Below are 17,958 nucleotides of genomic sequence, written 5' to 3' on the forward strand. Positions count from 1 at the left end.
TTGAGATTTTTGTTGATTTTTTTTTATTTTTAGTTTTTTTTTTAGTTTTTTATTATAAAATGTCAATGAAAAAAGTTAATAAATAAATAAATAAATAAATAACATGAATAAATATGACTGTGTTCTATGTCAGTGCCCCAGCAAGACAGTGGCCCGACTCCAGCTTTGCTGACATGGAATGTGACACAGAAGAAGATGCCCTGGAGCATCATCCTGCTGCTGGGGGGAGGCTTTGCCCTGGCTAAGGGCAGTGAGGTACAACAAATGCTTTTCAAAATCGGTCTTTGTGTATTTGATTGAGAGTATATTCAAGTCATATATATTTTTACAGCCCCTTAGTGCTTTACCACAGAGCAAATTTTAGGGATGGGCAATATGACAATAATAATAATGTTCCTTCAAAATTTAGATCTAGCTAGTATGCTGTATTTATAGTATGGTCTGTATTGATCTATTAAAATATTTGAATATTGCTTTTGTTCAATGCCAGTCTTAGCGATTCTTAAAAAAAAGAATAATTTTGATGTTCAAAAGTAATTATTAGATGTGTTCTCATTGTATATTAAGTGTCTTTAACTACTATATATTAACATTTTAAATAAATAGTTTGATACAATGCATTTATTGTGAACATACATGTTTCTACACTGTACTTATATTTAATAAATACCTGCATGTAATGAAATCTGTAATTCATTTCTGTAATTCATCCGGATTGCAGAATCCCTGACAATATTCAAAAAACTCATCTCTTCCTTGACTTAAAGGGATAGTTCACCCCAAAATGAAAAGTACCACACGATTTACTAACCCTCAAGCCATCCTAGGTGTATATGACTTTCTTTTTTCAGAAGAATACAATCGGAGTTATATAAAAAAAATGTCCTGGCTTTTCCCAGCTTTATACTGGGAGTGAAGGGATGATGAGATTTTGAAGTCCAAAAAAAGTATATCCATCATAAAAGTCCTCCTCATGGCTCCGGAGGGTTAATAAAGGCCTTCTGAAGTGAAGCGATGCATTTGTTTAAGAAAAATATCCATATTTAAAGCTTTATAAACTAAAATGACTAGCTTCCGACAGACAGTCGTATGCATCGATTTAGTAGTAGAGTAAGTAGAGTAACTTCTGACCTGACGCATGACATACTGATGAACGCGGAAGCGCAGAGGATAGAGCAAAACAAAACACCAGTCATGAATTAGAAGTCTAAAATTAGAATTTTTATAGAGGAATGTCTGAGATATTCGATCTAATAGAAGAGGAATTTGAGTTTGTTGCCCAGCCCTAATTGTTTGAACCGCAAGAGCTTACGCTACTCCTACATCCTACGGCCTACGTCATACATCGTGTCAGGGGTTCTTTTGGCGTAAGTCAGCTTGCATAGGCCGTCTGTTGGAAGCTAGTTATTTTAGTTTATAAAGTTTTAAATATGGATATTTTTTCTTACAAAAACACATCGCTTTGCTTCAGAAGGCCTTTATTAACCCCCTGGAGTCTTATGGATTACTTTTATGATGAACGGATGCACTTTTAAAAAAAATAAAAAATCAGGACCGCCATTCACTACATTATAAAGCTTGGAAGAGCAATTGCTTTTTTTAAATAATTGTGTTTGTCTGAAAGAAGAACGTTTATATATACTTAGGATGGCTTTAGGGTGAGTAAATCATAGGGTAATTTTTATTTTTGGGTTAACTATCCCTTTAACCTCATCATAAAATAAATGTATGCATGCAATTTCCTTTAATCCCTCCCTATTCTTAGTCATTCTACTCTAAGCAATGTCTGAAACTTTGTATTATGAGCACTTTTTGTATTTGCCTCTTTATGGTGAATCGCTTGCTGTATTCCTAATTTGTAAGTCACTTTGGATAAAAGTGTCTGCAAAATTAATACATTTTAATGTAAATGTAGTAGTTAAAGACACCTAATATAAAGTGTGACCATAGATTAATATGATGGTTTTGTTCTAAGCAAGAGTGTACAATTCTCGTACACTATCAATAAAGAGACAACAATTTGTCTTTGGTGATTAAAAAAAATTGCCAGTTGTTAAAGAGACTGATCCTAGTTTAACATTTTCCAAATGTAATTTGCAGTCATTTATTTGCAGGGAAATATAGGGTATGGGTTTTATTTCAATTAGTAACATCTCTGATTTCAGGCAGGATCACTTTATTGTGATGTTGTTCCTTAATGTGGTTGAAAATTACTTATTTAATGGTAAAGATTTTGGTCATATCACCCACATTTTAGTGGTTTAAACAGGGAGCAGCTTGAAAGCCAACACATAATGCTTTAATGAAAGGACATGAGAAAGACTAAAGATAACCTGCAGTTCATAATTAAACACCATATAAAAGGTCACCTTCAATCGTCATGCCTTCTGTTTTTGTTTACTTTTATCTGGGTCAATGCTCAGGTCTCAGGGCTGTCAAAATGGCTTGGAGATCAGTTGTCGCCTCTTCAGAGTATTCCTCCCTGGGCTATTGCTATTGTCGTGTGTCTGATGATAGCTACCTTCACAGAATGCACCAGCAATGTTGCCACAGCAACATTATTTTTGCCTATACTCGCATCTATGGTACGTACGCATCTAATATTCACCATGATTTATATTCTTAAACTGTGAAGCTCACAAAGAAATAAATGCATACTCCTCGTACACCTTTGTAGTCGCAGAAATGTGCGCAGGACTCAGTCAATAAAATAGAAAGTCTGCAGGCATTTATGGAAGTGTCTGACAAAGAACTTCTGACCACAACATTGTGTAATTTAATAAAGTTTGGCAGTTTGCATGACTTTTTCTCATTTTTCTTAGCCGTAAACTTTTTTTTTAAACTAACATTGTTTATTCCAAAAAGTCTAAGATCACTGGCCAGTTTTGTTTAAAGTCCCCATGAAATATATATTTTTTTGTCTTTTAGTATGAACATGTTAGCCTTACTATCTATAAGCTAGTGTGCTCCAAAACAGTGACAAAATTCGCATTTAAAAGATTTAAGCATTCAAAACGTACAGTCTCACATCCGCCAGTGTGGATCAATGGTTTTAATGACATCATGCCACACTTCAGCTTCTCATCAGATTTGCTGTCCAATCAAATGCTCTCTAGAATTTGAAGCGTCCCATCCCCTATAAATAGACGCTGAAGCTGCAGCTGAAATCGGTCAGTTGTTCACACATTTACTACCTTTTCTACAATGCACTTTATAGGGGATAGGGAACGATTCTGACAGTGTAAATATGCTTTCCATTGGGGCGAATGAAGTCTGGTTTCACTATGTGTCACTCGAATCACCACAGCGCGCACACAGTGTGCTCCAGTCCAGAGACACGATAACACAGAGCGGATCATATGCGCGAGTCGGTCCAGACTAGAAAAACGTATCGGACCCATTTGAATTCTGCACAGAATGCTATATTTTAAAGCAATATGGAGGATAAACTGCGGCTTTACCGAGCTCAGTGGCTCTGGCCGAGCTGTCTATGATGTAAACAAAACGCTATTGGCAATTTTAATTTTTTCCTGTTTCAGTGGAAATTACGTCAACACAGTGAATAATGCTGTGTGTTTCAAGGCACTTCAGTGGGCCTTTAAGCGTTTTTTTGTTTGTTTGTTTTTTGTTACAAATTATATAATTAGAATAACAATCTGAGTGAGTTGGTGTTCAGGAAGAATTTAAGCAATTAATTACAACTTTTTAAGTAATTGTAATTAATACTTTTATTTTGCAAAGACTTTAATTTGAATTAAACATTACTGTAAAGAGTTTTATAAAAATTCTGTTTCAAATAAATGCTGTTCTTTTGACTGGAGTTATGGCTTCTGAAAATTTAGCATTGCCAGGACAAAATTACATTTTATACTGTACATACTGTATAATAAATAAAATCCCAAATTTTATTTGGGCAACTTAATTGTATTTATTTAGCTGGTGTAGTATCCAATGTATATATCTGAATCACCGATTGAAATATTATTAACGTTTGTCAACATGGTTTCATGTTGATATTGCAGTAGTGAGATATAGTTACTATGTATGATTTCGAAGAAACTGATGGCAAAATTTTGGAAGAAACTGAAACTCCTCACTTCTCTCTGGGAGTTTTCCAAACTCCCTGAAAACTGCAGTTGTTAAGCCCCTCCTGAAAAAGAGCATATTAGACCATAAGACCATATTACAGTTTTTTACACTGGCTATGACAATTTTTTCAATACTATTAACAAATTTCCTAAACTCTTAACACAGTTTGCACTACATCCGTCTGTGTAAGCTATACTATTAACACATTTCTTGTTGCTTTAACACAAAATGCATACAATTAACACCAATTTAAAATGCTTGAACTTCTTTTACACACAAGCTCAAACAAGACCAAAACAATGGATTTTTACTGGCAAATTTACCAATGCTTTAACACTGTATGTCAGAACAGATAACACCATGTTCCAAACCTAACCTTATAGGCTAAAGTCAAGGTAAACTGCGGTTTATATTGTGAATTGAAACACAAATACAGGTGCTGGTCATATAATTAGAATATTATCAAAAAGTTGATTTATTTCAGTAATTCCGTTCAAAAAGTGAAATGTGGGTATTATATTCATTCATTACACACAGACTGATATATTTCAAGTGTTCATTCCTTCTAATTTTGATGATTATAACTGACAACTAATGAAAACCCCAAAATCAGTATGTCAGAAAATTAGAATATTGTGAAAAGGTTCAATATTAAAAACACCTGCCGACACACTCCAATCAGCTAATTAACTCAAAACACCTGCAAAGGCCTTTAAATGGTCTCTCAGTCTAGTTCTGTAGGCTACACAATCATGGGGAAGAGTGCTGACTTGACAGCTGTCCAAAAGACGACCATTGACACCTTGAACAAGGAGGGCAAGACACAAAAGGTCATTGCTAAAGAGGCTGTCTGTTCACAGAGCTCTGTGTCCAAGCACATTACAGTTTTTTACAGTCGCTAGGACACATTTCTCAATACTTAGGTCACTTTTTCGAAACTCTTCACACAGTGAGCACAACAGAAGTATATGTGGGCTAAACTGTGGATCATTTATCATTGCTCTGGCACAAAATGGATTTAATGACTACATCTTTCAAATTACATTAATTGTTTTCTCACTTCGACACAACAACCACCAAAACTCTGTGTACTTACAGGCCGATTTGCACATGCTTACATACTGTTTTCAAAACTGTTAAACTTATGTTCAAAACAATAACATAATACAAAACTGAATATGACAGCAATTTGCTACATTTCTACAGTAATATTGTAATGAAATATATTTCGAATCTAAAAATGAAATGCCATAAAAACAATTGGACAATTGGACCAACCACAGCTGATTCCTATTGTATCTGTATCGGTGAATGGTGTGTACAAATTCTTGTATTTTGTAATTAGTCTGTGCAAAAAAAAAAAAATATATATATATATATATATATATATATATTGAAACATACTGCATCATGTCTGATTCATTCCAGTAAAATATATTGCAGTGAATTCTAAACAGTAGAGAGGTGTGCTTGTTTTACAGAAGAAAACATTGTATAATGCTACCTGTTGTTAGTGTTTTTTAGGTCATTGTTTTGTGGGTGACAAAGTGTGTTTGTTGTCTGTCAACCTTTGCTAGTGTGATGGAAGAATATGTTGATTTGAGACATGTATGAAGTGATATGGTAGTTTTAGTGCATTTTGAAAGTGAAATGAACTGCTGTGCCGAGCTGAAAGTTGGTTTGGAGAACTGTGTGAATAGTTTTGAAAAAGTGACCTAAGTATTGAGAAATGTGTCCTAGCAACTGTAAAAAACTGTAATAGAGAGGCGAAGGGAAGGAAAAGATGTGGTAGAAATAGTGTACAAGCAATAGGGATAACCGCACCCGGGAGAGGATTGTGAAACAAAACCCATTCAAAACTGTGGGGGAGATTCACAAAGAGTGGACTGCAGCTGGAGTCAATGCTTCAATAACCACCACGCACAGACGTATGCAAGACATGGGTTTCAGCTGTCGCATTCCTTGTGTCAAGCCACTTTTGAACAAGACACAGCGTCAGAAGCGTCTCGCCTGGGCTTCAGACAAAAAGGATTGGACTGCTGCTGAGTGGTCCAAAGTTATGTTCTCTGATGAAAGTAAATTTTGCATTTCCTTTGGAAATCAAGGTCCCAGAGACTGGAGGAAGAGAGGAGAGGCACAGAATCCACGTTGCTTGAAGTCCAGTGTAAAGTTTCCACAGTCAGTGATGGTTTGGGGTGCCATGTCATCTGCTGGTGTTGGTCCACTGTGTTTTCTCAGGTCCAAGGTCAACGTAGCCATCTACCAGGAAGTTTTAGAGCACTTCATACTTCCTGCTGCTGACCAACTTTATGGAGATGCAGATTTCATTATACAACAGGACCTGGCACCTGCACACAGTGCCAAAGCTACCAGTACCTGGTTTAAGGACCATGGTATCCCTGTTCTTAATTGGCCAGCAAACTCGCCTGACCTTAACCCTATAGAAAATCTATGGGGTATTGTGAAGAGGAAGATGCGATACGCCAGACCCAACAATGCAGAAGAGCTGAAGGCCACTATCAGAGCAACCTGGGCTCTCATAACACCTGAGCAGTGCCACAGACTGATCGACTCCATGCCACGCCGCATTGCTGCAGTAATTCAGGCAAAAGGAGCCCCAACTAAGTATTGAATGTTCTACATGCTCATACTTTTCATGTTCATACTTTTCAGTTGGCTAACATTTCTAAAAATCCTTTTTTTGTATTGGTCTTAAGAAATGTTCTAATTCTCGGAGATACTGAATTTGGGATTTTCATTAGTTGTCAGTTTTAATCATCACAATTAAAAGAAATAAACATTTGCAATATATCAGTCTGTGTGTAATGGATGAATATAATATCCAAATTTCACTTTTTGAATGGAATTACTGAAATGAATCAACTTTTTGATGATATTCTAATTATATGACCAGCACCTGTATATCCCCTGTATTTTATTCTATTGTTACTGAGAAACAGCTGATTGAATTATGCAAATATATATTTAAAAAAATCTATTTTTTCTTTATTACAGCAATTTTGTCTTTGTCTTCGTTTTTCCATTACAGTAACCGCACATTCTATAAAGCACTCTGAGATGGGTCTTTTTTTATTGAATTTCTGCAGCAAAAGACCTAAACCCAACAAAACAAAAATGTAGAGGGGCTTCAAAAGAAACTGCAGTGCAAAATACAATCTATGATCAATACAATATATTGTCTGTTGTATAAGGGCAGACCTGACACATATAAAATAATGCAGTTTCTGTAATGCCATCTGATGTTAGTGTTTTTATGACATGTGCTATGATTTACTAAATCTTCCTGTTGGACGAGAACATATGTTAGTGTTTTGAAAAAATAATTGATTTTGAGACATGTTTGCAGTGTTTTGGTAGACATAGTGTATTGTAGATAGTGTATTATTGTATTTTGATAATTAGTGTTGGAGTTTAGTTTACAATGTGTGATTTTGAGCATGAAATCAAGTGTTTTGCCAATTGTGTGTTGTAGGTGTGTTGGTGCGTTAAGAGTTTAGGAAAGTTGTTAAATGTATAGAAAAAATTGTCATAGCGATTGTAAAAAACTGTAAGCAAATATAGACCGATCTCAAATATTTCTTTCATAGGCAAGATCATTGAAAAAGTTGTCTTCAATCAGCTGAACAAATTCTTAAGCTCGAATGGATACTCTGACAATTTTCAATCTGGTTTCCGACCGCATCTCGGCACTGAGACAGCGCTCATAAAGATAATAAACGGTATTCGCTTAAATACTGATACAGGCAAATTATCAGTGCTGGTACTACTCAACCTCAGTGCTGCATTTGACATTGTCGATGATAACATACTTCTTGACAGGCTGAAAAACTGGGTCTTGGTATTCAACCTGTACATGCTCCCACTGAGCCAAATAATGAGAAATAACCAAATTGCTTACCAAAACTATGCAGACGACACATACTGCCCTACAAAGCAAAAAGGCAGTAACCGCATTTTTGGTCAAAAATGAGTTATTATCATTTTCATGACATTCAAGGCATCCCTTGTTATGTGACAAAACATCCTATCTCAAATGTCTGTCGTTTTGGAGAAAAATGGGAGTCGTTTGTACAGTAACTGCAAAAAGCCCTATAAAACAAGGCAAGAATACAGTAACATCCATTACTGTATTCTTGTTATGTTTTACCTAACAAAAAATAACCGTGTTGCTGTGCAGTGTAGTTAATGTTGCCATGGTGAACACACACAGCTGATTTCGCGGCATCCTCACGGTACGGTTTTAACATTTGCCATTTCACCCTTCTAACTTCACAAAAATTTTGATTGAGATGGCACAAAGCCGGGGAAAGAAGACGGTCGAACTGGCGTTGAAAAGAAAATACCAGGAGAACAGTGACAGATTAAACATTTAGAGGCTAGGCTATCACAATATAAACACCTGTCAGCCACCAGGGCGGAACTTCCTCTCAGAGGTCCAATCAGATAGCATTATGCTAATTGACAGGCGATGTTTTAAATAGCTTTGCTTACCTGCCCCCTGATCATCCCTGCTCCTAGCTGTAACTTTATCCTCTGTAACTTCACATCATCGCCGATGCCATGCCATCATTTTGTTGTTCATGTCACAAAGTTATAATCCAACCAGCGGTGAAAAAATATTCAATAACTAGAAAAGCACTCGGAGAGCACTAACCTCTGTCAAGGTTGCCTAATAGGTCACCGATGCAATTCCAAATGTCCCGTGTTCCGGATCACCACAAAAATGTAGTAATCTGTTCCTTGTCCTAATACCAATGTTGTCCGAAAATGTCATCCAAATCCATACAGTAGCCTACTTTTCGAGTTATCTTACTAAAGAACAGACAAACATGATTGTTACATACACCTTGTGATGCACTCTTGGACACATCATCAGTGATAGTACCTGGGGTCATAGGGGGTTTCGGGTCTTTCAACTTCAGACCTCCTCACCCAGGCGACCCGACCGGGAGTGATCAGTTCCCGGCCTGTGTCCAAGAAGCGTTCGCCCACAGTTTGTCCCTCCTGATCCACAGCCATCGTGAGGCTTTTTCCGCAGCCTCTGAAGCTGCACTGATGGCTCTTCTCTTGCGTGCTCCTGTGATTCCCAGGAGGCTGTAGGCCCTGCAGAGTGACTTTCCTGCAAAGCCCCTTCCCCCAACCTCGATGGGCAAGCACTGGGCACGCCACCCCCATCTCCGACACTCCTCCATCAGCTCCGCATATTTCTCCCTTTTCCTTTCACTCGCTTCCTCCATCCTCTCCTCCCAGGGCACTGTTAGCTCCATCAAGATAACCTGTTTCGATGTTACTGAGAACAGAACCATGTCGGGTCTAAGGCTGGTCTCCACGATGTCTCGGGGGAACTTGAGTTGTTTTCCCAGGTCGACCCTTAGCTGCCAGTCATTCGTTGTTCCCAGCAGGCCTGTCTGAACTGTTGGTCGGGAAGGCGGAGGTTCTCCTGCTCTTAAGAATGAAATTTTGCGCCTTGGTGGTTTTAAACGCTTGCTCTGATTGATGGCAGTAGTGATGGACTCAGCAACCACCTTCAGCACCTGGTCATGGCGCCAGCGGTAGCGACCTTCCCCAAGTGCTTTAGGACAGCTACTGAGGATGTGTTCCAGCGATCCTCTTCCCTGGCACAAGGTACATGCCGGAGTTTCAACCTTGCCCCAACAAAAGAGGTTAGATGGACTGGGCAGGGTGTCATAGACAGACTGAATGAGAAATTTGATGCGATAGGGATCAGCCCTCCACAGCTCTGCCCATGAAATCTTTCTCTCCATGGCATCTTCCCATCTGGTCCATGCACCCTGTTGCCTCATTCCCACCATCTGACTTGCACGCTGCTCCTCGATCCCAGCCCTCACTTCTTTTTGGACCAGGTCCCGCCTTTCCTTACCCTTCAGTTTGTTGTAATGGGTTGTTGGAGTACTTCCCAGTCCTGCACGACCAATAGCTACAGGACCCACCAGTTCCTTATGACGCAGTCGTGATTCTGCCTGGTCCACCGCCTCATGTGCCCTCCACTTTCTGCCAGTCCTGACCTCAATACCAGCTTGAGATACTCTTAGGTCCTTGGAATCCCTGTACTGAAGCACCTCCCTTGCTCTGGTAACCATGAACTCCTCGCTAAGGCTGTTGATTGGTAGCGTTAGTTTGTTCTTTTTCCCGTAAAGGGCAATGCTGCTCAGACTTCTTGGCAAGCCCAACCACCGTCACAGGTAGTTGCTCACCCTCCTCTCAAATCCTCAAAACAGCACCAAAAGATAACCTTTGGGTGGAGGTAAAACTTCTAAAGGCATCAGGCTATCCCAAGGCTAACATCCAAGCAGTCAGCATGATCTTCTTCACTCTTATTAGCCTACATTAACAGCTCTTCTTTTTTCATAGAATAATCATTCACGGCGTTATTGTCCAGCAGGAGAATATAACTTTCCATAAACACAGCTATCGGTGTAACAGTTATTCTTTAACATATCAGGTGTCTGTTCAACTTAAAACGCACTCTCTTCGCGGCCGCTGTTGGAAGACTATGTCCGCTGTTTAGATAAGTTAGCGAGTTGTGAGCAAAACTGACATCTTTCTCTTTACTGTTGTAAGCATCCATGCTTTCAACAAAAACAAACTTCTGCAGAAAGAGCGAGCCGGCAGGTTAATTTAAGTTATTCCCTGTACAATGAAATATTATGATATATAGACACACATTACAGATACAGAAACACCCCCAGACACACATTAGTCTAATACTCCCACTTCATAATGTGTAATGTGAGACTTTAAGCAGCCGTTTCAGCACCAGAACAGCTTCCGGGTGGAAAATATTGACCTAAAATGTTCAAATTAGTTTGGATTTGGTATATCCATGTTCAGGAAAACAAATGGTTCCAATTGTTTCAAATACAGTGTATCTAACACACCTAGAGCCCAAGTTGTGGCAAAATAGTTTTTGGAGAATCTGTAGTTACTGCCTTTTTCCTTGGTATGGTGCCACATTTTTGGTAAGTAATACAAAGCAAGAATACAGTAACTGCAAAATAGGGGTAAAATATCAAATTAAATATGAGGATTTATATGTACAAAGAATAAGCTAATATAAAGTAACAAAACAGCCCCATGTCCAATAATCTACCTACAACTACTTAGGCTGGATGACAGGATAACTTTAAAGTCATTTTTCTCAGTTCTGCACTCTGGGTAGTTACTGCCTTTTTGCTTTGTAGGGCAGCATAGCTCTACTTACCCCTATCGCCTAATGACTACAGCCCCATTTATTCCCTGTGCCAATGCATTGACGAAGTAAACAGTTGGTTGTGCTAAAACTTTCTTCAGTTAAACAAAGACAAAACTGAAGTCATTGCATTTGGAAACAAAGATGAAGTTCTCAAGGTGAATGCATACCTTCACTCTAGGGGTCAAACAACTAAAAATCAAGTCAGGAATCTTGGTGTTACTCTGGAGTCAGACCTTAGCTTCAATAGTCATGTCAAAGCAATAACTAAATCAGCATATCATCTGAAAAATATTGCAAGAATTAGATGCTTTGTTTTCCAGTCAAGACTTAGAGAAACTTGTGCATGCTTTCATACCAGCAGGGTGGATTATTGTAATGGACTCACTGGCCTTCCCAAAAAGACCATATTTGCAGTTCATACAGAACACTGCTGCCATGGATTCTGAGCAGAGCCAGAAAATACAAACATATCACACCAGTTCTCAGGTCTTTACACTGGCTCCCAGTTACATTTAGGATTGATTTTAAAGTATTATTACTGGTGGTATATAAATCACTCAATGTCCTAGGACCTCAATACATTGCAGATATGCTCACTGAATATAAACCCAACAGATCACTCCGATCATTAGGATCACATCAGCTTGAAATACCAAGGGTTCACTCTAAGCATGGCGAGTCCGCCTTTAACTATGCTAGCCGCAGCTGGAACCAGCTTCCAGAAGAGATCAGATGTGCTCCTACAGAAGTCACATTCAAATCCAAACTCAAAACACATCTGTTTAGCTGTGCATTTACTGAATGAGCACTGTACCACTGTTCGTCTGACTGTTTGTACTGTATTTTATTTTATTTTTATTCAACACTGTTTGAATTATTCTTATTTCTTTTGATTATTTTAATTTATTCTATGTAAAGCACTTTGAATTACCATTGTGAATGAAATGTGCTATATAAATAAACTTGCCTTGCCTTGCCCTATAACAAAAAAAAATGTCAAACTCACATTTTGCATTCACGTTGGATTTTACAAGGAATGAAAGATTTATTTGTTCATTCTGTCATATTATACCAGACACAAATTAACAAGTTGCGTAATTGTGAAGGTTTCTTTTAACAAGCACAGCTTCTTCCTCCATAAATCTCTCACTGGGTTTCACTTTTCTTGTCTCTTGCTGTGCAGTTGGCACGTCCTGCCCTCTTCTCATGAATTACCATATGCAAGAGAGCCTGTGAATGGAGGGATTTGTAAGCTGAAGTGGCTCATATGGGAGAGCCATGGAGATGTGTCATTGTTGTTAGATTTAGAAAAAGAAAGAGATTGGAAGAATGAGAAAGAACGGGCATTGAGGGAAGATTGAGGGCTTTCAACTCCTCGCTAATTCACTCGTTTCTGAAGGCAGATACGCAGACGCTCTGTGTGTGCCAGTGTTGTTCATTCTCCTCTGTTACCTGCAACACAACTAAGCTTTGAGAACAGAGACAGATTAATGTAGAAAGTAGAAGGTTTTTTGATACAATAACGACTATCAACAATAATGACTTTTCTAAAATATGTCCTGAACACCCCGCCTGTCTGCTATTGGCCGATTATACTGGCTGTATTGAAAGCTTCTGGGTAACACTTTAGAATACGGTTCCTTCGTTAATGAATAACTACACAAGAACCAATGAGTAACACAATATTAACAATCTAGTAACTATTATTAACTAACAAGAAACTCTGATTAACGAACTAGTAATTAATAGCGCACAGATGAAAGTGGTAGTTCACTATTAACTAATCAATAACTACTATTTTGTAATGCTTCCCAGAGAACTACTGAAAAAGTTTATTAACAATCTAGTAACTACTATTAACTAAAAAGAAACTCTGATTAATAAATTAGGAAGTAATAGTGCACATATGAAAGGGGTACTTCAATAACTACTATATTTTTTATGCTTCCCAGAGAACTACTGAAAAATTTCATAATTCATACAAAACTAATCAATAACCAATGCAGGATAAATGACTAGCACTACATTAACATTTGAACTGCTACTGTAAACAAATACACAAGGTTGTTTACATTATCAATATGTAATAGCACAGCAGACTGTTAATAATTGGCCTGTGCTGTCTATTTATCAACTGAATAATTTTAAAGAAATGGATTTTTAAATACAGTAGTCTGGACCTTACTTGTCCTGTGGCCAATTTTCCGCCATTCCTCTGAACTGACATTGAATCACTAGAGTCACGGTGACGACTGGAACATATTGAGTCATCAGCCATCCAAGTACCATATAGAGTGAATTTATTATTTAACTTACCTCTCAAAAAATATGTCTTTATATATATATGCTCCTAGCTCATATATATATATATATATATATATATATATATATATATATATATATATACATATATATATATGTGTGTGTGTGTGTGTGTGTGTGTGTGTGTGTGTGTGTGTGTGTGTGTGTGTGTGTGTGTGTGTGTGTGTGTGTGTGTGTGTGTGTGCGTGTGTGTGTGTGTGTGTGTATCTTGTGAGTGAGAAGATTCTACACTTTATTGGCTTTTCATTAGTAATTACTGTAAGAATCAAGGGAACAAACTAGTAATGACTCAAGTGTTACTACATACTTCTATGGGAATTACTAATTATTTGGATCCGTATTCTAAAGTGAAGATCATGGGAACTAACTAGTAATGACTCAAGTGTTACTATACTTCTAAAGAAATTTTCTAAAAGTATACTGAAGTTCACCAAAAATCTCAAACGCTTGAAATGACTTTTGTGTTTGGTTGCACAAATCATGACTAGATCATGTAGTAACACTTGAGTCATTACTAGTTAGTTCCCATGATCTTCACTTTAGAATACGGATCCGAATAATTAGTAATTCCCATAGAAGTATGAAGTACCACTTTCATCTGTGCACTATTACTTCCTAATTCGTTAATCAGAGTTTATTTTTAGTTAATAGTAGTTACTAGTTTGTTAATAAACTTTTTCAGTAGTTCTCTGGGAAGCATTAAAAAAATAGTAGTTATTGATTAGTTAATAGTGAACTACCACTTTCATCTGTGCGCTATTACTTACTAGTTCGTTAATCAGAGTTTCTTGTTAGTTAATAATAATTACTAGATTGTTAATATTGTGATACTCATTGGTTCTTGTGTAGTTATTCATTAACGAAGGAACCGTATTCTAAAGTGTTACCAGCTTCTGTTCCCTGAAGAAATTCATTGTTTGTTTGAGCAAACTTGGCAATAAAGAAATTATTTTATTCTATTGTAAATTAAGTGTTCTATTTAAAAGTGTGCTGTAACATTCAGGCAGGAAGAAAGTGTAGACCTGGACATTTTTGCAGCTTTTTTTAATAAACAATATAATTCACAGCGATAACGAAGACTCAAGACTATAGGCATAGGTGACGAATCAGTCAGTAACTACATATACAGAAACCAGGGCAACCAAGGAAACAGGAACTAAACATTAATGATTTGATAGATACATTTCAGTTGTTCGCCGCTAGGGGATGATATTTCTGTCTATGTATTTTGTCAATTACACATTTGTATAATAAATAGGAAGAGTTTTAGTTGGTCTCTTATTGGCCAGATTAACCAAGCTCTCCATAGAATAGTCCCTACAATTTAAAGTCCCTCTGTGGTGAAAATCAAGTTCCTTTTCGTTGTCACTCCGAGTTACGTCGGATGACGACGAATGGGGTTTCGCTTAGAAAGCCTATCAACTTCGAGTATTACAAAACGAGCCAATGGCAAAGAAATGCCATGGGTCTGCGGAATTTGCATAGCGTAACTCCGCCCCACCTCGTGGGTATAAAAGGAGGAAGCCGGCAACATGCAGATATGTTTTCGCTTCGGAGCCAAGTGTAATTCTTCACTCCCAAAGCTATCTCTGATTGTCAGCTTCTTACGAGACGAGCAACTCTCCAGTGTTGGTGTGACGGCGATCTCCCGGCGAGTGCACACTTTCTGCCTATCTGAGCGTGGTTTGCCAGTGAGTGTGTTCTCCGCGGGCGCTTCAGCACTGAGTTTCTCTCACAAAAAGAACTTGCACGCGGCACGTCTTTTTAAAGATGCCTCGCCCGTGCACTTCTGGTTGCGGTCGGCTTGTGTCTGACTCTGATGGGCACGAGCGCTGTCTAGTGTGTTTGGGCATTAATCACGCTAGAGCAGCGCTCGTGGTTGAGTCATGTTCTCTCTGTGGGAACATGACCATCGCAACACTTAGATCGAGACTCAATGATCTCGCAGGAGTGAGAGTCCCCTCATCCACACCCCGATCTAGCGCCTCCTCGAGAGGCTCTACTTCGGCTGGTGGCCAGGGTGATCTGAGGGTGACTGTGTGGAACAAAGCGCCGACTATTTGTCCGTGCCCCACAGCACCTTCACCAGTGTTGCAACCCGCGAGCGTTCAAGGGATTCCCGCGGGACCGTTGTTGGATGTCCCGCGGGTTACCTTTGGCGCTCCAGAGGAAGACGTGATGTCAATCGCAGAATCACAAGGCGGGTCTGATTCATCTGGAAGTGACACCTCGTCACAGCTGCCACCTTCGGGTGTGAATACGGCTGTGGCTCAGTCTGATCCAGAGATGACGGCCATGCTTTCCCAGGCGGCCGCGAGCATTAGTTTAGAGTGGACCCCTCCACCCTGTCCTGAGCGCTCGCGGCTGGACGATTGTTTTTTTTGGTGCAGCTGCGGCTTCCCGTCCTCAGCCTGCCCCAATACCTTTCTTCCCGGACGTGCATGATGAAATCTCGAAGTCCTGGAAGACTCCCATGTCTTCCTGCGACCGCTCGCTGGTTTCATCCGCCTTTCCTCCCCTCGATGGGGCAGCTGCCCGTGGGTACACTGGGCTCCCCCCGGTTGAACGCTCTGTTGCGACGCAGCTGTGTCCTCAGAGTGCTTCTTCTCGCGGCGAGCCTAAGCACCCATCCAAAGCCTGTAGGTTTTCGTCTACCCTAGTGGCGAAGTCCTACAGAGCGGCGGGACAGGCGGCTGCCTCTTTGCATGCCATGGCCACTCTGCAGGTCTACCAGGCCCAGAGGCTAAGAGACATGCACGAGGGTAGGACGGACCCAGGGCTCTTTGATGAGCTGCGCGCCACCACCGACCTCGCCCTCCGGCCGACGAAGGTGACCGCACGCCCCCTGGGTCTGGTGATGTCCACAGCCGTGGTCCAGGAGAGACATCTATGGCTGAACCTGGCTGACATGCGGGATGCTGAGCGGTCCCGCCTGCTCGACACCCCCATGTCCCAGGCCGGCCTATTTGGCGGTGTGGTGGAGGATTTTGCCCAACAGTTCTCAACTGCCCAGAAACAGACTGAGGCTATTAAGCATAATCTGCCCTGACGGACCGCTGCTGCCTCCACCCAGCCGACCATGCAGAGCCCTCAGTCTGTTCGCCGCCGAGGGCGCCCTCCTGCGGCTCCCGCCCCTACCGCCCCGCCCAAGCACCAGCCTCCACCCGGGCCCAGTCGCGGAGGAAGCCGTAAGAAGGCGCCCCAGCCCTCTCCAGCCCCGCCCCCCGCTAAACGCCGGGGGAGAATCTTTTGTTCTCCACTCCCCGTGGGCATCACCCTAATGTGGTTAAAGAAAGAAGTTACATTACCATCCCTGAGTACACAGAGTTCTCGGACGACACGGTGCGCCGCCCCGAGCCATGCACCCCTCGTCCTCCTCTGTCCCAGAGCCGGTTGACAGTGCGCACCGTCTCCGGACCGTGCCGCTCTCATCCGCCTCTGTCGCCAGCCCCCTGGCAGAGTAGACCCCCGTGGAACGTTCATCCTTCCCTGGTCTCCTCTGTCAGGGCGCGGTTAATGACTGTACCCCCACACCAGGCCACTATGCCGTCCACGTCTGGGCCAGTCATTCCGCCCTGCTGCACCACCGGTGTGAAGTCTGTGGTTCGTATGACCCCGCTGGTACAGTTCTTGGGAGCCTGGCTAGAGCTTCCCCACCTGTCCCGCTGGGTCGCACGGACGATCAGGCTCGGCTACGCGATTCAGTTCGCGCGGTCTCCTCCCCGCTTCTGGGGAGTCCGCTCCACTTTGGTCGGTGGCAACGCCCCTATCATGAGAGCAGAGATTGCTACCCTGCTGGCGAAGGGTGCGATCGAGACCGTCCCTCCGGCCGAGATGATGACCGGCTTCTACAGCCCGTACTTCATTGTCCCAAAGAAAACCGGTGGGTTACGGCCAATCCTGGACCTGCGCGTGCTGAACCGTTCCCTTCACAGGCTGCCGTTCAAGATGCTCACTGCCAAACACATTTTCGAATGTGTGCGACCCCAGGATTGGTTTGCAGCAATCGACCTGAAGGACGCCTACTTCTTTGTCTCCATTCTCCCTCGACACAGACCGTTCCTACGGTTTGCTTTCGAGGGGCAGGTATACCAGTACGCGGTTCTCCCTTTCGGGCTAGCCCTGTCCCCTCGCGTCTTCAAGAAGGTCGTCGAGGCAGCCCTTGTTCCCCTTCGGGAACACGGGATTCGCATCCTGAACTATATCGACGACTGGCTGATCCTAGCTCACTCTCGAGACCAGGTTTGCGAACACAGGGACCTAGTGCTCCAGCACCTAGCTAGTCTGGGCCTTCGGGTCAACGGGGAAAAGAG

General features: G+C 41.0%; 1 protein-coding gene across 1 annotated transcript in view; it reads left to right on the forward strand.

Annotated features, from left to right (window-relative positions):
- slc13a5a (solute carrier family 13 member 5a) overlaps positions 1-17,958 on the forward strand; it is a 64,845-nt gene that overhangs the window by 41,119 nt on the left and 5,768 nt on the right. The window contains exons 9-10 of the mRNA XM_077195405.1: positions 134-255; positions 2,424-2,585. Of these exons, the coding sequence (XP_077051520.1) occupies positions 134-255; positions 2,424-2,585 (284 nt within the window). The remainder of the gene's footprint in view (positions 1-133; positions 256-2,423; positions 2,586-17,958) is intronic.

The sequence above is a fragment of the Siphateles boraxobius genome, unplaced genomic scaffold (genome assembly GCF_051911475.1).
Source record: "Siphateles boraxobius isolate OS27281-9 unplaced genomic scaffold, OSU_SipBor_1 11, whole genome shotgun sequence".
NCBI classification, from domain to species: Eukaryota; Metazoa; Chordata; class Actinopteri; order Cypriniformes; family Leuciscidae; genus Siphateles; species Siphateles boraxobius.